Below are 26,962 nucleotides of genomic sequence, written 5' to 3'. Positions count from 1 at the left end.
GATTTATAACGTTGTGTTAGTTTCGGGTGTACAGCAAAGCGATTCAGTTATACATATACATATATCCATTTTTTTTCAGGTTCTTTTCCCATATAGGTTATTACATAATATTGAGTAGAGTTCCTTGTGCTATAACACTAGGTCCTTGTTGATTATCTGTTTTATATATAGTACTGTGTAAATGTTAATCTCAAACTCCTAATTTATCACCCCCCACCTTTTCCCTTTGGTAACCATAAGTTTGTTTTTGAAGTCTGTGACTCTGTTTCTGTTACGTAAATAAGTTCATTAGTATGATTTTTTTACATTCCACATATAAGTGATATGATATTTGTCTTTCTCTGTCTGACTTACTTTACTTAATATGATAATCTCTAGGTCCATCCATGTTGCTGCAAATGGCATTACTTCATTCTTTTTTTATGGCCGAGTAATATTCCACTGTATTTATGTACCACATCTTGTTTGTCCATTCCTCTGTCGATGGACATTTAGGTTGCTTCCATGTCTTGGCTATTGTACATAGGCTGCAGTGAACATTGGGGTGCATGTTCTTTTTTTTTCTGGTTTATCCCACTTTAAATAATATTAAGATTAATTAGGAACTTCAGGTAGTTTCAGCCTAATCCCTCTATTATTAAATTCCCAATCAATGTTTCATTTACTGGTTTTAGCATCCATTGGTTATTGTTATCAAAATTCATTATTTCATTTGGGGTTGCAACACAGCAATTTTCTGATTTTAGCATTTTTTGTGCACTTTTTATCTGTAATTCTATGAAGAAGAATATGGATAACTATTTGGTTATCCTGAAATACAGTTTGTAGAGGAAAGGCAAGAAAAATCTTGATTACACCTCTTTACCAATTTTCATTTGGTGACCTAGCATCCTTCAAAGGTGATCAATGAGTTGGTGGCTTTTGTTAGTGTTAGAAACTCAGAACTTCTGTTGATATATTTAAAGATTTTTTAATCCATTGAAGGCATTATTCTTTTTGATATTCAGATTGTTTCATCTTAGGTCAGTGGGAGCCTTCATAGTATATTTTGTGTATTTTTATTTATTCTGGTTTATTCTTTTTGTAAAGTTTTTATTGGAGTATAGTTGATTTACAATGTTGTGTTTCAAGTGTACAGCAAAGTGAATCATTTATACATATACATATATCCACTCTTTTTTAGATTCTTTTCCCATATAGGCCATTACAGCATATTGAGTAGAGTTCCCTGTGCTATACAGTAGGTCCTTACTAGTTATCTATTTCATATATAGTAGCGTGTATATGTGAATTCCAATCTCCCAATTTATCCTTCCCCCACCTTTCCCCCCAGAACCATAAGATTGTTTTCTACATATGTGACTCTATTTCTGTTTTGTAAAGAAGTCCATTTGTGTCTTTTTTTTTAGATTCCACATATAAGTGATATCATATATTATTTGTCTTTCTCTGTCTGACTTCATAAAGTATGACAGTCTCTAGGTCCACCAATGTTGCTGCAAATGGCGTTATTTCGTTCTTTTTATGGCTGAGTAATATTCCGTTGTATATATGTACCACATCTTCTTTATTCACTCGTCTGTTGATGGACATTTAGGTTGCTTCTGTGTCCTGGCTATTGTTAATAGTGCTGCAGTGAACATTGGGGTGCATGTATCTTTTCGAATTATGGTTTTCTCTGGATATATGCTCCGGAGTGGGATTGCTGGATCATATGGCATTTCTACTTTTGGTTTTTTAATGAAACTCCATAGTGGTTGTACCAATTTGCATTTCCACCAGCAGTGTAGGAGGGTTCCCTTTTCTCCACACCCTCTCCAGCATTTATTGTTTGTAGACTTTTTGATGATGGCCATTCTGACCAGTGTGAGGTGATACCTCATTGTAGTTTTGATTTGCATTTCTCTAATAATTAGTGATGTTGAGCATCTTTTCATGTGCTTTTTTGGCCATGTGTATGTTTTCTTTGGAGAAGTGTCTATTTAGGTCTTCTGCCCATTTTTGGATTAGGTTGTTTTTTTGATATTGAGTTGTATGATCTGTTTTTATATTTTAGAGATTAATCCCTTGTTGGTCGCTTCATTTGCAAATATTTTCTCCCATTCTGTGGGTTGTCTTTTCATTTTGTTTATGGTTTCCTTTGCTGTGAAAAAGCTTTTACGTTTAATTATGTCCCATTTGTTTATTTCTGGTTTTATTTTCATTATTCTAGGAGGTAGATCTGAAAAGATATTGCTGTGATTTATGTAATAGTGTGTTCTGCCTATGTTTTCCTCAAAGAGTTTTAAGTATTCAGTCTTAAATTTAAGTCTTTTATCCATTTTGAGTTTATTTTTGTGTATTATGGTGTTAGAGAATGTCCTAATTTCATTCTTTTACATGTAGCTGTACAGTTTTCCCAGCACCACTTAGTGAAGAGACTGTTTTTTCTCCATTGTATATTCTTGCCTCCTTTGTTGTAGATTACTTGACCAAAGGTGCATGGGTTTATTTCTGGGCTTTCTATCTGGTTCCATTGATCTATGTTTCTGTTTTTGTGCCAGAACCGTACTGTTTAGATGGCTGTAGCTTTGTAGTATAGTCTGAGGTCAGGGAGCTTGATTCCTCTAGCTCTGTTTTTCTTTCTCAGGATGGCTTTGGCTATCTGGGGTCTTTTGTGTTTCCATACAAATTTAAAATATTTTGTTCTAGTTCTGTGAAAAGTGCCATTGATAATTTGATAGGGATGGCATTGAATCTATAGATTGCCTTGGGTAGTATAGTCATTTTGATGATGTTGATTCTTCCAATCCAAGAACATGGTATATCTTTACATCTGTTTGTGTCATCTTTGATTTATTTCATCAGTGTTTTATAGTTTTCTGAGTACAAGTCTTTTGCCTTCTTAGGTAATTTTATTCCTAGGTATTTTATTCTTTTTGATGTGATGGTAAAAGGGATTGTTTCCTTAATTCTTCTCTCTGATCTTTCATTATTAGTGTATAGAAATGCAAGAGATTTCTGTGTATTAATTTTGCACCCTGCAACTTTTGTTGGTGTCTCTAACAACATTTTTATATTCAGCTTGTGTTAAGTAGAAGTGAAATATAAAGGAAAATAGATTTATGGGGAACCTTGTGCAAAGAGGCTTGTTATGAATACCAGAAGATAATCCTCTCACCTCTATCACTTATGAAATTCCAAGGACTTTAGAAGCTTTGTGTGGGGAGCCAGGGAAAAAGACCAAATATATATTTCTTACTGTATGTTATGGCAAGTACCCTCTAAAGTAATATATTCACTTTTCCTAAAAGTGAAGAAAAAATAGTAATATTGATGCCAAAAACTCGGCCTCTGTGCCCTGGTGCCCAGTTGAATCTCAGAGACAGAGTTTTGGGTGAAGTAGGAAAGAATAGCTCTATTGCTTTGCCAGGCAAAGGGGGGACACAGTGGGCTCCTGCCCTTGAAAACTGTGTGTCCCAACCTGGGAGGATTTGGTGAGGAGTTTTACAGCAATAGTTCAGGGGTGAGTTTGCCGATAAGATTAGGGTGTGTGCAGGGCCTGCACTCTTTTAATCTGGTCTCAGGCCATCTCTTGATGAGCTTCTATGGTTCCTTTAATCTGGCCTCAGCTGGTCTTCTCTGGAAGGAAGAATGCTAACATCTTCCGTTTGTTGGGGATTTTAGGTCTGTAAAGAGCTCAAAGGTACTGTTGTGTGTATCCCTTGAGGTGAAACCAGGACCTGCCCCAAGGCTGCACTATTGTTTCTTGGCTGCTCCTGCCTTGTCTCTGCAGCCCCTCCCTTCCATGATTAGCAACTGTTTGAATCTGCCCTTTGGGACTCAGGAAAGGTCATGGAGGCTGGAGTCTGTTCTCTACAAACAAGGAACGGGGGACACAGAAAGACTTTCATACCCAGGAGCCTCCACAGGGTCCTGCTCGGTTTCAGTATTTTTTAGGAAATTGCCAATACACAAGATACCTATTCTCCTTTCTTTATATCCCAAGTTGATACAATCACAAACAGACCTTTAAGATAGTGTAGGAAGCATCGTATTAAGATGAGTAAAAATATAATTGTAGGGGAGGAATAAGAATTTTCCTTCTACCCTTCTTAGCTGAAACCCCTATAATAAAAGACAGATTAGCAAGAGGAAACCAGAAATTTATTAATGTTTATACCTCATGGTATACACATGGAAGAAACCCAGGGAAGAGTGAGTACTCAAAGAGGTGGCCTTAGAATTCAGGATTACATACTGTCTTAATAGGGAGAGAGGAGGAGGGATGTAGGCCTCTTAGGGGAGAGTAAATGATTTTAGAAAAGATGAATGGGCCCATAGAAGACTAGCTGAGAGGAATGATAGTTTATAGTAAAGCTTGTCTGGGTATAGTGTGGACTTCTAGTTTCCTCTCCTGTGATAAGAGTTAATCTTCTCTGGTTGATGAAACTTTAGGGGAGTGGGTAATAACACTCAAGTTCCTTCTGGAGGGTCTTCTGGCAGATAAGGGGAGTTCAGAGAAAGCCTCTACCTGCATTTGCAGCTTTTGAAGTTCCTACTGCTGAAAATAATCAATATACCAAAGTGGCATATATTAGGCTGGCATATTCTGCAATCCCTTATAATGATAACAGATTTTTAATATTAATTTGTTAAAATAGCTAAAAGAGAATCTAAAAGAAGGAGAAAAAGTTGCAGAAGGACTTACATTAATTTATAATGTAATCCAGGAGAATTAAGGGGACCAAAAAAACATAGGCGATAGAGAAAAATGTTTAAACAACTATGAGTAAGCAAAGTTAAAAGTTAAAAAGAAAAAGTGGGGAGAGAAGAAACACCTGAGAAAGAATATAAATCAGAATGAATTTGTATAGTGGTAAAAATAAAAGTAAAGCATTTAAATCCACAGTTTTTAAAATAAATTTCCAGTAAGGAGAAGCATATTCTCACACATCCACCAAAGGACAAAAATAGAACTGTATATTTCTAACTAGGTCCTCTTGGTTCACTTCCCAAATCCTGAGATCCTTGAAGGGGAAGGGAATCAAGTGGCAGAGAGTTGGGTCTTTGTTCCTCTCCACGGCCTGGGCCTAGCTGCCATGTATTCTTTGTAAAACCTGTGAAGGTGAGAAACAAAGTTTTCAACAGAAAACCACAAGTGAACATGGTCTTCCAGTCCACCAGGGAATCTTGCACACACCTAGGAGCACAAAAGCAGCAATCAAATTCATTTTTAAATCAGTCTTCAACATTTATATTGTTGGAATTATTTAGCTACTTTTAGCACTGTACAGTCTTTGAATATAGAACTATTTTCTTATTTTTAAGTGTAAATATTTTACTTAGAACTATAGCAGATATTTAAATGACTAGAACAGATGAATTGTATTTGCATATTATTTCTATATTGCTGAAAGAGTTTTGTAAATGAATTCAGCACCATGGAGTTAAGGGACTAGAAAAAGAAACTCGGGAACCAACAGATTATCATCAAGATAAAGGTACATATTCCCCGGGTGGCAAATTCTACCTATTCTAGCTTTTATTATCCTTAGGATAGTGTTCTATTTATTTCAGGAGTACAGAAGTTTTAATTGGATATGTCATGTTTCAAAGACAAAAGAAATGCCTAATTCACTCTAACAAACTTGTTAGTCACTGTTTATACCAAGAGGATTTCTACTCTACAGAGAGTAATATTGTTTTCTTTTTTCTTTGTTGATAAATCAAAGTTTCATACTGACCTACAGCAGCCAAGCATACTTTAAAGCAAAATCATCTCAGACGAACACAGATAGGTATCCTTTTAGCTTTATGCATTGTTTTTGCCCCCTTTTTGATTCTTTGAGAAATGTGTATTTCAAAAATAATTCAGTAAGAAAATGTTAAATTTGTCACCATAATTTATCTTCTAAGAAAAAAATATTTATAGGTTTTAATGTATTTCAATTCTAATAATATTAACTGAAGTTTTATGATTTTTTTTCCTTTAATGTTGTTATGTTGCTTATACAGTTTTGCTTGTTCGAAGGGGTTTTATTAGTCAAATGCCTGGGTAGTGTAGGAATGATTTGTAGGAACAACTTTACCCATTACCTGGGTTTCTATTTGTTATAAAGTCACTTTTTCTGGAAATGTGATTTTTATGCTTTACTCTGCCCAGTGCATGATCTTTTACTTTAAAGAAAGGTGGTGGTAGGGGGTGTTACAGTTTCAGTCTACCCTAATTCTGTTACTGTTTGCTTTGTTCAGCAATCACTCTGATCCTCCTGGCAGGGAACAAGATCCAGAGAACAAAACTAGTAGTGACTGTGTAGATAAAAAGGCAGTGAATTCTGCTTTTAAGGCAAAGGGGAATGGTCTACAAAAGAATGAAAATGGGAATAAAAATACAGCATTGTTAACCTGCAGATCTGTTATACCTTTGAAAATCTTACACTGCAAAAAAAGAAAGGGACACTATAAAGATACATAATTGTGAGACTGAAAATCTTGAAAAAGGTCACCATTCAGTTACTGGCCAAATACTTGACAATAAAATAGACTACGTTATTCATAGTTGAGAAACCATACACCCCTTTTTCTTAAAATGACAGAACAGTGTTTCAGGAGCATATGAGGTACCATAATATATTATTTATTCTCTGCCAGAAGAACTCTTTAGATACGGTGAAGATGATGGGGTCAAGAAGAGTACTCCAGAGAAGAACTGGAAAGAAATGTCGGAGCAGACATTGCAGAAGGTAGTCTAATCTTTACGATATTGAACTGAGCAAGTTAAATCTGAATTTTAACATAAAGGATTATATTTTAAAACGAGGCCTCATGAACTTAAACCTTGTGTGAATCCTTAATTTAAATTCAAAATCATTGGCTTACAAAAATGGGGTTAAAAAATCAGTGTTAGTGAAGTAAATGTGGAAACACTCATGCTTGTGTTGACATAGGTTTAAAATATTTTCAAAGATAAAAAGAATGATAACAATAGAAAGTATAAAAATTTACCCTCTATGTGTTTATTAGGTATAACTTAAGTATTTTACTTTCTCTGTTACATTTCAAAACGCATACAGATGTACAATATTTGAACTAAAAAAAAAGCATAGTTTTAGCTTTATGCAGTAAAATGGTAATATATTTATAATTTTAATTTTAAACTTGAAAATTATACATGTCTCATCTCATTTTAGATAAAAATTTATGCCCATATGATTTGGTATAGCTCTCCCTGTTTTAATAGAACCACTCTGTATAAACCCTATACTCACTTTACAACATGGCTGTCTTTAATAGTAAAATGTTGTTTAAAAATCTTAACATTTATCTTTACAACTTTGTACTTAATTTACATTTTTGTATATAAATAACATTGTCATCAATTTCAGTTAAGTGGGCTTGGTTTTATTTTAATACTTTTTGTTATTGTTATAAAGGAAATATTCTTAGAAAAAGCTGGAAGTTTACAGATATATAGACAAAAATATTAATGTAGCTACCTACATTTTATCTGTCTGTGAATTGATTCGTAGGAAATCTAGTGATATACAGCAGATGATATGATTCCTTATACTCCTAACACTTGCCATATGCTCAGGTAACACAGGACGTCATCTCATTATTACTGAATGAACATATCAGTTTCATATTATAACATAAAGAACAAGAAATGCTCATGTTCATTTATCTTAAGATAAAATAAGTAATTGAAATAATGTATGTACTGCCAGCTAGAACGTGATACAGTTTATAACAATTTATCTTTTTTGTTTCAGAACAATATTCTTTTTTGCCAGGTTTTGTATAATTTTTATTTCTGTGGGTATATTGTACTACACTACTACTTACTACGTTAGGGTAGAAACCTAGAGAAGTTTATTATTTCATTCCAACTGCCATAAATGATGTGGAGGAGGAAAGGAATTTTTCCTCTATTCTTTTAGGTTCTCAGATGAGATATCCCCGGTAATAAAAAGACAGATTAACAGGAAAAAACAAACAGAAGTTTAACAACAGGCATACTTCCTGTATACATAGGAGATGCCCAGGAAAACTGAAGTAACACCCTGAAATGGTGCAAGCCGTCACCTTATACACCTTCCTCAGCTAAAGACAAGAAAAGATGTCGGGGCTGGGCAGTCAGTTACTACTCAGTTTTCAGAGCCTCTCCTTGTGTCTGCCGTTTCTTAAAAACAACCAGCTCAAGATAAGACATATGTCAAAGAGACATTTTGGGGTGGCAAAATTCTGCTCCCCTTCATTGACTACTACCATAGTAGATCCAGAAAGCCATTTTAAGTCTTAAAAGCCAACAGAAATTGTTTTCATTGGACCATGTGTCAAATTAGTGTACTAATTTGTCACTGTTTTTTTAAATATTAACCTAATGCAATTGTATGAGTCATGATTTAACCCCTTTAGTTGAGTTCCCTTATTTTAGAAGGATATATATGAAATTCATTCAAAATGGGTTTAAAAGACAGTAAAAACATGAAAACAATATTTGTATAATACATAGTAGAAATGAAACATGTAAGTAGATCCTTTTTAAAATAATGCCTTAACATTTCACTCTGTTAAGGGATAAGTTGTGTCCCCCACCCAAATTCTTACGTCAAAGTCCTAATCCCCTGTATCTCAGAATGTGACTATATTTGAAGATGGAGGTCTTTAAAATTTTAATTAAGTTAAAATGAGGTTATTAGGGTTGAAGCCACCCAGTCTGTGTACTTTGTTATGGCAGCTCTAACAAAGTAATACACAAACTTTAAAAAGTCAGGTGTTTTATTTCAGTTTTGAAAGGAGCCATCTTTTTGGTAAATTAAATGCTCAGTACTGGACTTGAGATGATCTAATACCACACAAACCAAATGCCTTTAACACTTCCTCAGACTTTCATTTTCAAATATATATTGAAATTTTCCTTTCTGTTTTTGGAAAGGTGAAATCAGTTTGACAATTTTTTGAGAGTATACCTTGAATAACACTTTAATATGTGCTATGGACTTTCCCTTATCAAATTCTTTAGAAGTAGTATCTCTCTTGTCCTCCATTTTAAACTTAAATGCAAATAATTTTGACCAGTTCTTATGTTTAAACATAGATTCACATTAGGCAGTTAACAGACTTTAAATATTTTAAACATAACAGACCTTAAAAAGGTACTCTTCCACTGGTATCTAAAATTTTCATGAGTTGTACCCAATCTTAAAATAAAAAAAATAATGCCAATTTCCAAAACTGAAATCTCAAATTTAAGATGTTTGTTACATTTCTTCATTATGTTATATTTTAATCAAAAGTATAAAGTTGAGGGGCTTCCCTCGTGGTGCAGTGGTTGGGAGTCCGCCTGCCGATGCAGGGGACGCCGGTTCGTGCCCCGGTCCGGGAGGATCCCACGTGCCGCAGAGCGGCTGGGCCTGTGAGCCATGGCCGCTGAGCCTGCGCGTCCGGAGCCTGTGCTCCGCAACGGGAGAGGCCACAACAGTGAGAGGCCCGTGTACCGCAAAAAAAAAAAAAAAAAAGTGTAAAGTTGATTTAATAGATAATTCAGCAATATTTAGTGCAAGTAATTATATTTTAGCTCAAGTAATATTATTAACTAGCTGTTATGATTAACAGTAACAGAGGCAATAATGATAATGATGATGATGATGATGATGATAATGAACCGTCTAGAACTTACCATCTACTGAGAATTGTGGTATATGATCATATTTAATGCTTGTAACCTGCAAAATAGCTGTTACTATTCCCATTTCACAGATGAGGAAACTAAAGGTAAAATAGGTTAAATATTTTACCAGGTAAAGCAATCAGAGCTAGAAGTGAGATCCAGACCAGGCTCAAAATTCAATTTCCCCTAGATTGCACTGCTTCTTACTAATATTTTTATATCACCACTGTCAAAATCATTTTTTAAAGGTATAATTGTTTATTTTCATAAAATAATTTTTAAAAATACAGTCTCTTCTATTCACTCCACCCTGGAATCTAACATGCTAAAATATTTTAAAGTATATTTATGAAAACTATGCTGTTTGGGGCAGTGATTAAAAACCGCTGAGAGAAACCAAAGAGAAAAAGGTGGTATTCTTTTTCTGCTTGTAGTATTTTTTAGTAAATGGAGACTATAATTTCGTGATAGAGTGATTTGGAAAAAGTAAAAATGTTCATGTATTCCTGAACACTGTATTTTCTGTCACATTATCCAGCTCTCCAATAAAGTATTTGCATTGAGAAAGAACAACAGAATTTGTTTCACAGAAATATACAGAGGTCTACAATATTCTGGTAGAAACTCATATACCTCTATTTCAGGTCAAGAGTAAGCCCTACAAAGACATAAGTCCAACAGTAGGGAGTATATCATACTATGGAAAAAACTGATTAAAATTAGCTGAGATTCTTCATATTGTGTTGGGAAATATCCATGTCCCAGGGCAGCATAACCAATCGGTAAATGACTGTTGAATTAAATGAAGGGGGTTGAACTCACAAGAAGACTAAGGGTGCAGAAGGATCAGAGAGGACTGAAACTCACATTAGGAAACAACTTAGATCTTCACCATCATGAGTCAAGTCCAGTAAACTGGAAAGTGTTAAGAGTATGCATAAGTTTTTTGTGTATTTCTCGAATATTATTTTAAATCATTGGTTGTCAATGTATCAATAATGTTTTCTCCTTTGAAGAATTTGTTTTAAGGTAAGTATGAGTCCATATAGTTTTTCAATTGTTGTATTTTTTTGTCACATTACCCAGCTCTCCAATAAAGTATTTGCATTGAGAGGGATCAATAGAATTTGTTTCCCAGAAATATACAGAGGTCTACAAGTAGTCTGGTGCAAACTCATATACATCTACTCCAGGTCAAGAGTAAGCCCTGTTAAGACCTATAAAAGTTTCTTGCTTGACTCTTTCTTTCTTGACCCTAGTTCTTTGTTCATTTTCCACATATATCTGGGAAAGTCTTCTTCCCCATATGGCTTGTGGAATAGTGGGATAGGCACAAAATCCTGAACTTGAATCCCAGTTTAACCAGGAAATGTTTACGTCTGTGTGTTAAGTTTTCAGAGCTTCCATTTCCTCTTCTGGGAAGATAATTATCAGTTCTACTTACCTCACCTGTTTTTGAGATTATCAGAAGAGATTGTGTTTATTAAAAATTTTTATAAATGGTAAAATGTACTATAAAGGAACAAAATTTGCCACTCCAAAAGTCTCTTTGGCATATGGATTATTTTGAGTCAAAAACAATCAGGGCCCAAAAGACTCAGGAAGAAACTTTGACCTTCCACCTGACTGCCTAAGAGAATGAAGATAGAGGACCTATTCCAGGAAGGGAACTATCACCATAGATAACTGTAGTATAAACTAGGTGTGTGTTGTCAGGGAAGAATCTAGCAAATTGTCTGTTAAAATTTCTCTCTGTGTCCTGTTGTCTCTGCATGGTTCAGCAAACATTTGTTTACCACGAATTTGCTTTTCCATCTCCTTGTTAATTGCCTTCCTCCTAAACCACTAGCACCAACATCCTCTTTTCTCTTTAGCTGAAAATGGTATTTAAGGCGAGGAGGGTTTTGGCCATTTCATTGAGTTACTGTGTTTTCCTGGGTCTCTCCCATGTACACATGTTATAAAACCTTTGATTTTCTCCTGTTAATCTGTCTCATGTCAATTTAATTCTTAGACCAGCCATAAGAACACAGAAGGGTAGAGAGAAATGTCTTCCTCCGCAACAGTGCTTTACAGTGTTGAATATTTTTCAAGATTTAAGTTGAAATCAACTCCTCCTTGAAATTTTTGTACTCATGGCTTAGAATCAGTTGCTCTTTCCTTTATGTCCAGACTTATGGCACTTAGATTCTATCCTTTATTAGCTTTATTTGTGCAATTGTCTTTGTTTCTGAATAGTTTTTGAAATTAATTGAGTTCAAGAATTATATATTATTTTTGTGTCCTACAACATGAACACTGTTTAATGAAATAAATGTAAAAAAATTAATTCATATGAAACCTTGAAATAATTATTTTAACATTGTTAGATTTCCTTTTTTGGTAAAAAGTTCCTGTATTGTATAAACTAAGGACCTCACAACTATTAAAATTATATTTTTATAATTTAGGAAAAAGCAGCCTCAATAGATCATTTTGTATTTAGGTCATCTGTTTTTCATATGATAGTTAAATATTGAAGGCTAATTTTATTTTAATAATAAAGTTTCCCTATGTACTGTTTTCAGACTTTTTGTATAAATTGTTTTTCTCTGAAAGTATTCTTTTTCACGAGTAGTAAAATGAGGGGGAGCAAAATATATCACCCCAAAATATGTCTCTTTTGCATATTGATTATTTTAGGCTGATTATTTTTAAGAAACTACAGACATAGGAAAAGCTCTGAAAACTGAGTAGAAGTTATCCCTTTGTAAGAATCATTTACATTTATAAGGGAAATCTCCATTTGTAAGAGGGTATACCTTGCTGTACCAGGAAGATGAAGATGACCAAATCTCTAAAAGTGTAACCAGTGGAGAAGGCAAGGACCTAAATCTGCTTAACAGCCAGACCCTTGTTTACTGTGCTTTTCCTGGGAACCTCCTATAACTGACTCCCACCCACCAAAATCTTACGTAGTCTTTAGATGAAAATGGTATTTAAGGTGATGGCTTAGGCCATTTCGGGGAGTTACTCAGTTTTCCTGGGTATCTCCCAAGTATACAGGAGGTATACGTGATATTAAATTTTTGTTCTTCTCTTGTTAATCTGTCTTATATCAATTTCATTCTGAGACCAGCCAAAGAACCTAGAAGGGTAGAAGGAATTTTTTTTCCTTCCCAACAGTAGACTATAAAGCCAAAGCACTTACAGTCTCAGAGAACTCTGCAGAGCTTATTAGCATACTTAGTTCTGTGTCACATTGTGTAGAATTTTAACTTCTTTTACCATCTGTCCTTTATTCAACAGATGTATTATTGCATTTTAGAATGTATTTATGTACACCACCTTAGAATTATTTAGAAATTAAGTACTTTAGATTTATTTTGTCCTTGTGCTAAATGAAATTTTATTTTCATAAGTTAGAAATGACAATAAAAATACAGTACATTCTGGTTTTGGACTTTTAAAAGAATAAATTAAACTTTTCTGTTTAGGTCATTGAATTGGAAAATCGGCTAAAATCTTTTGAGAAAAGGTCAAGAAAATTAAAAGAAGGGAATAAAAAATTAATAAAAGAAAATGATTTCCTGAAATCCCTTGTAAAACAGCAGCAAGAAGACGCAAAGACCAGAGAAAAAGAGCTGGAACAACTGCAAAAGGGAAGTAAAGATGTAGAAAAAGACAAAGCTGAACTTCAAGTAAAACTCAGTGAGCTGGAGATAGAAGTCACTTCCCTAAGGAGACAAGTGGCAGAAGCTAATGAGTTGAGAAATGAAAATGAAGAGCTGATGAATTCAGTGGAGAAATTACAGCGTTCAGCAGACAAAGCTAAATCTGAGATGGCCACCACGGAAGTGAGATCTGGATCTAGACAATCTGATTTTAAGGCAACCACTACCAAGGTTAAATTTAAAGCGGCCAAGAAAAAGCGCGCCGTGGGTCGTTACCACACTGTTCTCAATCACTCCATCAAGGTCATGAGCAATGTGTTTGAGAACCTCAGCAAGGACGACTGGGAGGATGTGTGCGAAAGCAGGTAAGGCTCTCATTAACTTAGCTCAGTGGTGGAGACACTGTGCATATGTAAAGCACCAGCAAGTGGAGATTGAATTTCAACTACTGTCGATTTGGTATTCAGAAAAAATACTGTCAGATCCTTTGAAATATCTTGGGAGGTCTTGTTCTGAGCTTATTGACTGAAATTTGCATGCAAAATTAGCCACAACTGCATGAGTGTTTGAATAGGTGCCAGGAAACCCAAAAGAAGGCAATGCTTGATTTCTTCCAGTGATGCTATTTTCATGCAGTCATGAGGCTTGAAATTGACAGTTTGGCAGGTTGATTTAATTTGCTGGCCCTTTGCATATTCACCACTGACAGCTAAGGATTCCCAGGCAAGCCTACTAAGTCGGTTTAGTTATCTTGTGACATGGCAACCTGGGAGGAGAAACATTTTTTCCCCTTAATTTAGTTAGATAAATTTTGAATGACCCATTTCAGCTTGTTACCAGATGTCTACAAGCTGTTTAACATCCTTTAAATTAAGAACCATCTTCACTAATTATTTCATGTATGTATTATGCAAAGTCATTGTGCTAACTTTAATTGAAGGAGGTTAAAAATTAGTTCTTTAAAGTTAAAGCTCTACAGATTCCTAGTTTTAAGTTATCTAACCCCTAGTGAATAACAACAGGGGAATACTAAAAATCTATAATATTTCTTACCCTTACCCCTGGCTATACATTCATACATTGAAGCACATCAGTAAAACCACAAAGGCAAGTGGATAATAGAACACCTCTTTTTATACCTAGATAATACGGAAGTTTAATGTGGCCAGAATTGTTAACAGACACATGGAACAATTTTCCATAATTCTGTCTTGGTTTATGATGGCGCATATTTCCTTTTATTTTCCCAAGTTTTTTTTTTTTTTTTTTAAATCTGCAGTCATGATCTGTTTTAGATTTGGGATGTTTCTGGATAGTTGTCTTAGACATAGATCTGAAACATTTTAAAATGCAATTCTCAAACTTGTTTGCATATTAGAATCACCTGGGGATCTCATAAAAATTCCAAAGCTCAGGCCACATCCCAGAACAATTAAATCATAACTTCTGGAGTGAGATACAAGCTTCAGTATGTTTTGAGGCTCTCCAGCTGATTCCAATATGCAGACAAGTTTGCGAACCACTGTTTTAAACGATCAGTGGTCATGCCTCTGGTCTTTAGACAGGTGAAAAACTCAAAAACAAATTTACGAAAGTAAGGAAGAAAGACCAAATCTGCGTTCCTGTTTCCTTGTTACCTCTTCTAAGGTTTTCTTCCCTGTTCTCAAAAGCAGTTAGAGATAAAATCCCACTTAGCTTAAAACCCACTAAGTGTTTATCTTTGTCTTCCAGGAAATTCTGGTTTCATCTACTAATTATATCTCAGCCAGTTGGTACTACCACACTCTTCATAATATAGTGGTACATATTTACTGGTGTATGTATGTCTGAATAAATATGTGAAAGTTAAGGAGTACACTCAGTTTAATTTCATCTTCTTGGTGCATGTGCAGAAGGTCACGTATTTTGGGGGATGTATCACACAATATCTCTTAAAACATAGGATTGTCATTTAAGTTATTAGCAGTGAAACTCAGTTTTATACTGTGAGGATTAATTGTTACATTTCCTGCCTGACAGAATGGTCTCAGGAATCACTCAGCTGCAAAGAATTCTCAAGCAATTAGAAATCCCACAATGGAGCCTCAGGACTTCAGGACATTCTATTTCTTTTAACTTTTCATAGTCTGAAATATAAGAAATTTACTTGGATACTGAGGAAAATAGAACTTGGCCCTTTATTTATTTGTATATAGAATATTATATAATTATTACCTTATGAATATTTATTTCCCATAGTTGAATAGTATTACAAGAGCATGATGTCAAAGAACAAAAATAATATGATTTAGTAACGAGCATGAAGACCTCTATTCATGGGAAAACATGCATGGATAAGGGGAGTCCAGTGCCTAACAAGCTGTGGAGCACTCTTTCAAGGGATCTGGGGCAGGAGGAAGTTTTATAGAGCATTATAAGAGGTAAAGCAGAAACAGGGCATGACTGCCTAGGAGGTCAGGGATTTTCTTGTAAAGCTAGCGGGTCCTATTTTCTAGGATAAGGTAGCTAGCTAAAGTTCGCAAACTAGCTAAAGCTGAATTGGAGGATTGTGATATGTTAGCTTTCCTTGACAGTGATGAATTTCCCGTTAGTGCAGCTGACTTAGGTTCCAGTTTCTGACACAGGCCGGGCCGCTGGGGCACTCTGCATTTTGTGGGTCCCGATATATGAAGTATCTTTATCAATGCCCATTCACTGATAGGTAATAATCAGGAGGAGTTGTTAATACCTAGAAGAAGAAGGACAGAATTTCAGCAAAACATGTTTATCAAATCTGTGGATAACGTGACACTGAAAGGGCTGGAAAATACTTTACAAGATAGAATCAAAATCCCCAAAGATCTCAATAGACTGGGAAGATATAGTTATCCAAAAGACTACAGGGTCCTTTACTTGGCTATAAAATGTTAATTGTTCAACTATGCAATGGGAAAATATGGCACTTTGTAATAGTGAATGTAAAAGTATATTTTGTTAAATCCTGTAAGAGTCTCAGTACAATATGCATGCTGGAAAAGCTTATACAAATTTAGTCCACATCTACCAGGAGTACTACTAAGTACTTCTCATTGTACACTTGAAGTATGAAATTGAATTCTGGACATAATGCTCCATCAAAATAAGCTGGTGTACTTTTCAAGAGGGACCAGGATGGGAAAGCATCTCAAAAGCATTCATGTTAGGAGTACTTGAACAAGCTAGGGATGTTTTCCTTAGAGATGTTGCAAGCATCATATAACTATATCCAAATAGTTAGATCATCCATGTGGAAAAGGGATTGAACTTAAATTTCTGCTCAGCATCAACACCAGCACTTCTAATCTTCTTCCCTTTATTTTTTTTCTTTAACACAAACTATTAACATACGATGTGTTTTATATATATATATATATAACTTAGTCCTCTTCTTTGTCACCTGTCTCCCCGCCCCACTGGGCTGAAAGCTACCTGAGGGCAAGGAGTTTCATCTATTTTTTTTTTTCACTCACCACTTTACCCTTGTGCCCAGAAAAGTGCCTGGTACATAGTTAGTGCTTAACAAGTATTATATTGAATGATGAATACCCATAAGAGATGGAACTAGATCAATTCATGAAAGGTTCAGAGATTCAGATTTTGTTCCAGACTAGGAGAAAACTTTCTTTTAGAAATATTAAAGCTTTCTGCCCTGGGTCAGAAAGTAGTGAGTGTTCCAACCCTGCAAGCATTAAAACATGTGCTTCCTGAGTTAACACTTGGAGAAATACTATAGAAGTGATGCTGCAAGCATGTGATATTAGATAATCTAACTTCTTGATGAGATTTTATAATTTTTAAAAATATATTTAAACTAATTGTCTCTCAATATATTTAGAGTAATTTTCTCTCTTAACGATGAGAACCAGTAAATGCCCAAATTAAACTTGTAGCTACCTATATAACCTGTGCTGTAATATTATTTGGTCTTGAACTTAAAGACATACGTTTAACAACTCTTCTTCTTGGGCTTTATATCCCCTCTTTTTTCCAAAATCAGTGATTCTGAAGCACAGACCTTAAAAAATTTGGGAACAGTTATTGTAGAAACATCCCAGAAAATAAGTCCTACAGAGGATAGAGGAGACCAGAAAGAAAGCCAAACAGAAAACAGCCAAATGCAAGGAAAAGAAATAGTACAAATATATCCAAATGTAGATGGAAAGACTCCAAAGGTATATCACAATTTTGCTTAATTATAAGCTATGTTTTTAATGTTATCTCATGCTTCATAACTTAAATCAATTTTTGTTGCCAGTGATTTAATTTAAATCCTTAAAAAATTGTTTTCTTTGGAATATACGGTGAAAATACTCACTTTTAAATAATTTCCAAGTACTAATTTAGTATAATCTTTTGCATAGATGAACATGGAAATAGATATAATTTTCCTGAATATAAATCTTAAGGTATTTATCTTTCAGCCAAAAAAAAATGAATGTGATAATAAGCTCATTGCTGTTTCCAGGCATATAAAATATATGAAAAGAGGAAATTTCTGTTTTTATATTAGCCTTCATGATAATAAATTATTTAGTCTGACTAAATTTTTAAATTTCTGATTTCTACGTAATGTATTTATTCCCCAGTGTATTTTTTTTATTTTGCTGTTCAGATTTTTTTAAAATTTCAACCTAATGTATTTTATTCCCCAGTATATTTTATTTTATTCTTTATTTTCTTTATTTTTATTTTTTCTAAAGTTTTATTTACATGTTTGCAATTGAGATGCTTATTCTGCTTATGTCTTTTTTTTAACATATTAATTGGTGTATAATTCCTTTACAATGTTGTGTTAGTTTCTGCTGTATAATGAAGTTAATCAGCTACACGTATATATATATTCCCATATGCTATCCCTCTTGCGTCTCCCTCCCACGCTCCCTATCCCACACCTCTATGTGGTCACAAAGCACCGAGCTGATCTCCCTGTGCTATGCGACTGCTTCCCACTAGCTATCTGTTTTACATATGGTAGTGTATATATGTCAATGCAACTCTCTCACTTCATCCCATCTTACAGTTCCCCCTCCCTGTGTGCTCAAGTCCATTCTCTACGTCTGCGTCTTTATTCCTGTCCTGCCCCTATGTTCATCAGAACCTTTTTTTTTTTTTTTTGAGACTCCATATATATGTGTTACCATACGGTATTTGATTTTCTCTTTCTGACTTATGACTTCACTCTGTATGACAGACGCTGGGTCCATCCACCTCACTACAAATAACTCCATTTCTTTCTTTGGCTGAGTAATATTCCACTGTATATATATATGCCACATCTTCCTTATCCATTCATCTGTCGATGGACATTTAGGTTGCTTCCATGTCCTGGCTATTGTAAATAGTGCTGCACTGAACATTGGGGTACATGTCTCTTTTTGAATTATGGTTTTCTCAGGGTATATGCCCAGTAGTGGGATTGCTGGGTCGTATGGTAGTTCTATTTTTAGTTTTTTAAGGAACCTCCATACTGTTCTCCATATTGGCTGTATCAATTTACATTCCCAGCAACAGTGCAGAAGCGTTCCCTTTTCTCCACACCCTCTCCAGCATTTATTGTTTCTAGACTTTTTGATGATGGCCATTCTGACCGGTGTGAGATGATACCTCATTGTAGTTTGAATTTGCATTTCTCTAATGATTAGTGATATTGACCATCCTTTTATGTGTTTGTTGGCAATCTGTATATATTCTTTGGAGAAAAGTCTATTTAGGTCTTCTGCCCATTTTTGGATGGGGTTGGTTGTTTTCTTAATATTGAGCTGCCTGAGCTGCTTGTATATTTTGGAGATTAATCCTTTGTTAGTTGCTTCGTTTGCAAATATTTTCTCCCATTCTGAGGGTTGTCTTTTCGTCTTGTTCAAGGTTTCCTTTGCTGTGCAAAAGCTTTTAAGCTTCATTAGGTCCCATTTGTTTGTTTTCATTTCCATTTCTCTAGGAGGTGGTCAAAAAGAATCTTGCTGTGATTTATGTCATAGAGTGTTCTGCCTATGTTTTCCTCTAAGAATTTGATAGTTTCTGGACTTACATTTAGTTCTTTAATCCATTTTCAGTTTATTTTTGTGTATGGTGTTAGGGTGTGCTTTAATTTCATTCTTTTACATGTATCTCTCCATTTTTCCCACTTATTGAAGAGGCTGTCTTTTCTCCATTGTATATTCTAGCCTCCTTTATTAAACATAAGGTGACCATATGTGCATGGGTTTATCTCTAGGCTTTCTATCCTGTTCCATTGATCTATATTTCTGTTTTTATACCAGTAATGTATTGTCTTGATTACTGTAGCTTTGTAGTATAGTCTGAAGTCAGGGAGCCTGATTCATCCAGCTTTGTTTTTCTTTCTCAAGATTGCTTTGGCTATTCGGGGTCTTCTGTGTTTCCATACAAATTGTAAATTTTTTTGTTCTTTTTCTGTGAAAAATGCTGTGAGTAGTTTGATGGGGATTGCATTGAAGCTGTAGTTTGCTTTGGGTCTTATAGTCATTTTCACAATGTTGATTCTTTCAATGCAAGAACATGGTATATCTCTCCATCTGTATCGTCTTTAATTTCTTTGATCAGTGCCTTAAAGTTTTCTGCATACCAGTCTTTTGTCTCCTTAGGTAGGCTTATTCCTAGATATTTTATTCTTTTTGTTGCAGTGGTAAATGGGAGTGTGTTCTTAATTTCGCTTTCAGATTTTTCATCATTAGTGTATAGGAATGCAAAAGATTTCTGTGCATTAATTTTGTATGCTGCTTCTTTCCCAAATTCATTGATTAGCTCTAGTAGTTTTCTGGTGGCATCTTTAGGATTTTCTATGTATAGTGTCATCTCATCAGCAAACAGTGACAGTTTTACTTCTTCTTTTCTGATTTGGATTCCTTTTATTTCTTTTTCTTCTCTGGTTGCTGTGGCTGAAAGTTCCAAAACTATGTTGAGTAATAGTGGAAAGAGTGGGCAACCTTGTCTTGTTCCTGATCGTAGAGAAAATGGTTTCAGTTTTTCACCATTGAGAACGATGTTTGCTGTGGGTTTTTCATATATGGCCTTTATTATGTTGAGGTAAGTTCCCTCTATGCCTACTTTCTGTAGAGTTTTTATCATAATTGGATGTAGAATTTTGTCAAAGGCTTTTTCTACTTCTAATGAGATTATCATGTTTTTTTTTTAACCTCTATTTTGGAGTATAATTGCTTTATACTCCTTTATGCTTTATAATTGCTTTATGCTATTTTATATTGCTTTATGGTGTCTTAGTTTCTGCTTTATAACAAAGTGAAACAGTTATACATATACATATGATCCCATAGCTCTTCCCTCTTGCGTCTCCCTCCCTCCCACCCTCCCTGTACCACCCCTCTAGGTCGTCACAAACCACAGAGCTGATCTCCCTGTGCTATGTGGCTGCTTCCCACTAGCTATCTATTTTACATTTGGTAGTGTATATATGTCCATGCCACTCTCTCACTTTCTCACAGCTTACCGTTCCCCGTCCCCATATCCTCAAGTCCGTTCTCTAGTAGGTCTGTGTCTTTATTCCCGTCTTCCACTAGGTTCCTCATGACTTTTTTTTTTCCTTAGATTCCATATATATGTGTTAGCATACGGTATTTGTTTTTCTCTTTCTGACTTACTTCACTCTGTATGACAGACTCTAGGTCCATCCACGTCACTACAAATAACTCAATTTCGTTTCTTTTTACGGCTGAGTAATATTCCATTGTATATATGTGCCACATCTTCTTTATCCATCCATCTGCTGATGGATACTTAGGTTGCTTCCATGTTCTGGGTATTGTAAATAGAGCTGCAATGAACATTTTGGTACATGACTCTTTTTGAATTACGGTTTTCTCAGGATATATGCCCAGTAGTGGGATTGCTGGGTCATATGGTAGTTCTATTTGTAGTTTTTTAAGGAACCTCCATACTGTTCTCCATAGTGGCTGTATCAATTTACATTCCCATCAACAGTGCAAGAGTGTTCCCTTTTCTCCACACCCTCTCCAGCATGTATTGTTTCTAAAGTTTTTGATGATGGCCATTCTGACCATTGTGAGATGATATCTCATTGTAGTTTTGATTTGCATTTCTCTAATGATTAATGATGTTGAGCATTCTTTCATGTGTTTGTTGGCAATCTGTATACTGTCTTTGGAGAAGTGTCTATTTAGGTCTTCTGCCCATTTTTGGATAGCTTGTTTGCTTTTTTGTTACTTAGCTGCATGAGCTGGTTGTAAATTTTGGAGATTAATCCTTTGTCAGTTGCTTAATTTGCAAATATTTTCTCCCATTGTGAGGGTTGTCTTTTGGTCTTGTTTATGGTTTCCTTTGCTGTGCAAAAGCTTTTAAGTTTCATTAGGTCCCATTTGTTTATTTTTGTTTTTATTTCCATTTCCCTAGAAGGTGGGTCAAAAAGGATCTTGCTGTGATTTATGTCATAGAGCGTTCTGCCTATGTTTTCCTCTAAGAGTTTGATAGTTTCTGGCCTTACATTTAGGTCTTTAATCCATTTTGAGCTTATTTTTGTGTATGGTGTTAGGGAGTGTTCTAATTTCATACTTTTACTTGTACCTGTCCAGTTTTCCCAGCACCACTTATTGAAGAGGCTGTCTTTTCTCCATTGTATATTCTTACCTCCTTTATAAAAGATAAGGTGACCATATGTGTGTGGGTTTGTCTCTGGGCTTTCTGTCCTGTTCCATTGATCTATATTTCTGTTTTTGTGCCAGGACCATACTGTCTTGATTACTGTAGCTTTGCAGTATAGTCTGAAGTCAGGGAGCCTGATTCCTCCAGCTCCGTTTTTCGTTCTCAGGATTGCTTTGGCTATTCGGGGTCTTTTGTGTTTCCATACAAATTGTGAAAGTTTTTGTTCCAGTTCTGTGAAAAATGCCAGTGGTAGTTTGATAGGGATTGCATTGAATCTGTAGATTGCTTTGGGTAGTAGAGTGATTTTCACAATGTTGATTCTTCCAATTCAAGGGCATGATATATCTCTCCATCTATTTGTATCAACTTTAATTTCTTTCATCAGTGTCTTATAATTTTCTGCATACAGATCTTTTGTCTCCTTAGGTAGGTTTATTCCTAGATATTTTATTCTTTTTGTTGCAATGGTAAATGGGAGTGTTTTCTTGATTTCACTTTCAGATTTTTCATCATTAGTGTATAGGAATGCCAGAGATTTCTGTGCATTAATTTTGGATCCTGCTACTTTACCAAATGCATTGATTAGCTCTAGCAGTTTTCTGGTGGCATCTTTAGGATGCTCTATGTATAGTATCATGTCATCTGCAAACAGTGACAACTTTACTTCTTCTTTTCCGTTTTGGATTCCTTTTATTTCTTTTTCTTCTCTGATTGCTCTGGTTAGAAGTTCCAAAACTACGTTGAATAAGAGTGGTGAGAGTGGGCAACCTTGTCTTGTTCCTGATCTTAGTGGAAATGGTTTCAGTTTTTCACCATTAAGGACAGTATTGGCTCTGGGTTTGTCATATATGGCCTTTATTATGTTGAGTTAAGGTCCCTCTATGCCTGCTTTCTGCAGGGTTTTTATCATAAATGGGTGTTGAATTTTGTCAAAAGCTTTCTCTGCATCTATTGAGATGATCATAATGGTTTTTTCCTTCAGTTCGTTAATATGGTTTATAACATTGATTGATTTGCTTATATTGAAGAATCTTTGCATTCCTGGAAGAAACCCCACTTGATCATGGTGTATGATCCTTTTAATGTGCTGTTGGATTTTGTTTGCTAGTATTTTGTTGAGGATTTTTGCATCTATGTTCATCACTGATATTGGCCCATAGTTTTCTTTTTTTCTGACATCTTTGTCTGGTTTGGTTTCAGGGTGATGGTGGCCTCGTAGAATGAGTGTGGGAGTGTTCCTCCCTCTGCTATATTTTGGAAGAGTTTGAGAAGGATAGGTGTTAGCTCTTCTCTAAATGTTTGATAGAATTCGCCTCTGAAGCCATCTGGTCCTGGGCTTTTGTTTGTTGGAAGATTTCTAATCACAGTTTCAATTTCACTGCTTGTGATTGGTCTGTTTATATTTTCTATTTCTTCCTGGTTCAGTCTCGGAAGGCTGTGCTTTTCTAAGAATTTGTCCATTGTTTTGAGGTTGTCCATTTTATTGGCATATAGTTGCTTGTAGTAATCTCTTATGATCCTTTGTATTTCTGCAGTGTCAGCTGTAACTTCTTTTTCATTTCTAATTCTATTGATTTGAGTCTTCTCCCTTTTTTTCTTGATGCGTCTGGCTAATGGTATATCAATTTTGCTTATGTTCTCAAAGAACCAGCTTTTAGTTTTATTGATCTTTGCTATCGTTTCCTTCATTTCTTTTTCATTTATTTCTGATCTGATCTTTATGATTTTTTTCCTTCTGCTAACTTTGGGTTTTTTTGTTCTTCTTTCTCTAATTGCTTTATGTGCAAGCTTAGGTTGTTTATTTGAGATTTTTCCTGCTTCATAAGGTAGGATTTTATTGCTATAAACTTCCCTCTTAAAACTGCTTTTCCTGCATCCCATAGGTTTTGGGTCGTCGTGTCTCCATTGTCATTTGTTTCTAGATATTTTTAGTTTTCCTCTTTGATTTCTTTAGTGATCACTTCGTTATTAAGTAGTGTATTGTTTAGCCTCCACGTGTTTGTAATTTCTATAGATCTTTTCCTGTAATTGATATGTAGTCTCATAGCGTTGTGGTTAGAAAAGATACTTGATACGATTTCAGTTTTCTTAAATTTACCAAGGCTTGATTTGTGACCCAAGATATGATCTATCCTGGAGAATGTTCTGTGAGCACTTGAGAAAAATGTGTATTCTGTTGTTTTTGGATGGAATGTCCTATAAATATCAATTAAGTCCATCTTGTTTATTGTATCATTTAAAGCTTGTGTTTCCTTATTTATTTTCATTTTGGATGATCTGTCCATGGGTGAAAATGGGGTGTTAAAGTCCCCTACTATGAATGCGTTACTGTCGATTTCCCCTTTTATGGCTCTTAGTATTTGCCTTATGTATTGAGGTGCTCCTATGTTGGGTGCATTAATATTTATAATTGTTATATCTTCTTCTTGGATCGATCCCATGATCATTATGTAGTGTCCTTCTTTATCTCTTATAATAGTCTTTATTTTAAAGTCTATGTTGTCTGATATGGGAATTGCTACTCCAGCTTTCTTTTGATTTCCATTTGCATGGAATATCTTTTTCCATGCCCTCACTTTCAGCCTGTATGTGTCCCTGGGTCTGAATTGGATCTCTTGTAGAAAGCATATATATGGGTCTTGTTTTTGTATCCATTAGGCCAGTGTGTGTCTTTTGGTGGAAGCATTTAATCCATTTGCATTTAAGGTAATTATCGATATGTATGTTCCTATTCCCATTTTCTTAATTGTTTTGGGTTTGTTATTGTAGGTCTTTTCCTTCTCTTGTGTTTCTTGCCTAGAGAAGTTCCTTTAGCATTTGTTGTAAAGCTGGTTTGGTGGTGCTGAACTCTCTCAGCTTTTGCTTTTCTGTAAAGGTTTTAATTTCTCCATCAAATCTGAATGAGATCCATGCTGGGTAGAGTAATCTTGGTTTTAGGTTTTTCTCCTTCATCAGTTTAAATATGTCCGCCAAGTCCCTTCTGGCTTGCAGAGTTTCTGCTGAAAGATCAGCTGTTAACCTTATGGGGATTCCCTTCTGTGTTATTTGTTGTTTTTCCCTTGCTGCTTTTAATGTTTTCTTTGTATTTCGTTTTTGATAGTTTGATTAATATGTGTCTTGGTGTGTTTCTCCTTGGATTTATCCTGTATGGGACTCTCTGTGCTTCTTGGACTTGATTAACTATTTCCTTTCCCATATTAGGGAAGTTTTCAACTATAATCTCTTTAAATATTTTCTCAGTCCCTTTCTTTTTCTCTTCTTCTTCTGGGACCCCTGTAATTCGAATGTTGGTGCGTTTAATGTTGTCCTAGAGGTCTCTGAGACTGTCCTCAGATCTTTTCATTCTTTTTTCTTTATTCTGCTCTGCAGTAGTTATTTCCACTATTTTATCTTCCAGGTCACTTATCCGTTCTTCTGCCCGAGTTATTCTGCTATTGATCCCTTCTAGAGTATTTTAAGTTTCATTTTTTGGGTTGTTCATTGTTGCTTGTTTCCTCTTTAGTTCTTCTAGGTCCTTGTTAAATGTTTCTTGCATTTTCTCTATTCTATTTCCAAGATTTTGGATCATCTTTACTGTCATTATTTTGAATTTCTTTTTCAGGTAGAGTGCCTATTTCTTCTTCATTTTTTAGGTCTGGTGGGTTTTTACCTTGCTCCTTCATCTGGTGTGTGTTTTTCTCTCTGCTCATTTTGCTTATCTTACTGCGTTTGCGGTCTCCTTTTTGCAGGCTGCAGGTTCATAGTTCCGTTGTTTTTGGTGTCTGTCCCCAGTGGCTAAAGTTGATTCAGTGGTTTGTGTAGGCTTCCTGGTGGAGGGGACTAGTACCTGTGTCTGGTGGATGAGGCTGAATCTTATCTTTGTGGTGGGCAGGTCCAGGTCTGGTGGTGTGTTTTGGGGTGTCTGTGAACATAGTATGATTTTAGGCAGCCTCTCTGCTAATGGGTGGTGTTGTGTTCCTGTCTTGCTAGTTGTTTGGCATGTGGTGTCCAGCTATGGAGCTTGCTGGTCGTTGAGGGAGGTGGGTCTTAACATTGAGATGGAGATCTCTGGGAGAGGTCTCATCGATTGATATTACACAGGGCTGGGACGTCTCTAGTGGACCAGTGTGCTGAACTTGGCACTCCCACATCAGAGGCTCAGGCCTAACACCCGGCTGGAGCACCAAGACCCTGTCAGTCTCACGGCCAGGTACGTGGGGAGTTTCTTCCCTTTTCGGAAGCCTGAGGTCTTCTGCTAGTTTTCAGTAGGTGTTCTGTAGGAGTTGTTCCACATGTAGATGTATTTCTGATGTATTTGTGGGGAGGAAGGTGATCCCCTCCACATCTTACTCCACCATCTTGAAGCACCCCCTATCCCCATTATATTTTAAATCTTAAAATATTGACGTTCCAAAACAACTTATTCAATAATTCTTATCATTGATACATCATGTCATCAAAAGTTTTATCTATTCAATGTAAATCAGTGAAAAAATGAAAAAAGGTAATTTTATTTTGTTTAAAAAAAAAAGATTACCATTGAAGTAACGTATAAGGTTCTTTAAAAACCTAATTCAAAGTGTTTATTATTTGAGATCTGGCCAGAACTTTAGAGGAAAAAGTTCCAGGATGACAAAAGTTTATTTTAGTGACTACCATGATGAAGAAGTACCTGCTGATTGAGTGGTTGGTTGATAAATAGATTTTACAGAAAACTATTTTGTTATACATTATATTATTGTGAATTTTGTTTAGTTGCCGTCGATTTTGTGCAGCTTAATGAGTTTATAAATAAAAGGAACTCATAATTCTATTCATAAAACGAGTGTTAGTGTAAACTACTTTGAGTAGATCTGTGTACATTGTTGGCAGTCAGAAAGTAACAGTTGATCAAATTGTACCAATTGGGTTTGGGAAATAGTAGAACTTCTCCCTCACTCCAAAGGTAACCATTATCTTACCTTTAATCACTCCCCTTCTTTTCTTTATAATTTTATTTCTTCTAATATTATGGTTAATTTTGCCT

General features: G+C 35.3%; 1 protein-coding gene across 2 annotated transcripts in view; it reads left to right on the top strand.

Moving 5' to 3' along the window:
* CNTLN (centlein) overlaps positions 1–26,962 on the top strand; it is a 334,860-nt gene that overhangs the window by 215,436 nt on the left and 92,462 nt on the right. For both annotated transcript variants that reach the window (XM_022573778.2, XM_022573774.2), the window contains exons 14-16: positions 6,634–6,725; positions 13,132–13,673; positions 17,324–17,498. In XM_022573778.2, the coding sequence (XP_022429486.2) occupies positions 6,634–6,725; positions 13,132–13,673; positions 17,324–17,498 (809 nt within the window). The remainder of the gene's footprint in view (positions 1–6,633; positions 6,726–13,131; positions 13,674–17,323; positions 17,499–26,962) is intronic.

The sequence above is a fragment of the Delphinapterus leucas genome, chromosome 6 (assembly GCF_059928025.1).
Source record: "Delphinapterus leucas isolate spDelLeu-1000000601 "Yukka" chromosome 6, BTC_Dleu_Yukka2, whole genome shotgun sequence".
NCBI lineage: Eukaryota > Metazoa > Chordata > Mammalia > Artiodactyla > Monodontidae > Delphinapterus > Delphinapterus leucas.
Note: the sequence above shows the minus strand (reverse complement) of the source record. Positions and strands in the feature narration are given on the sequence as shown.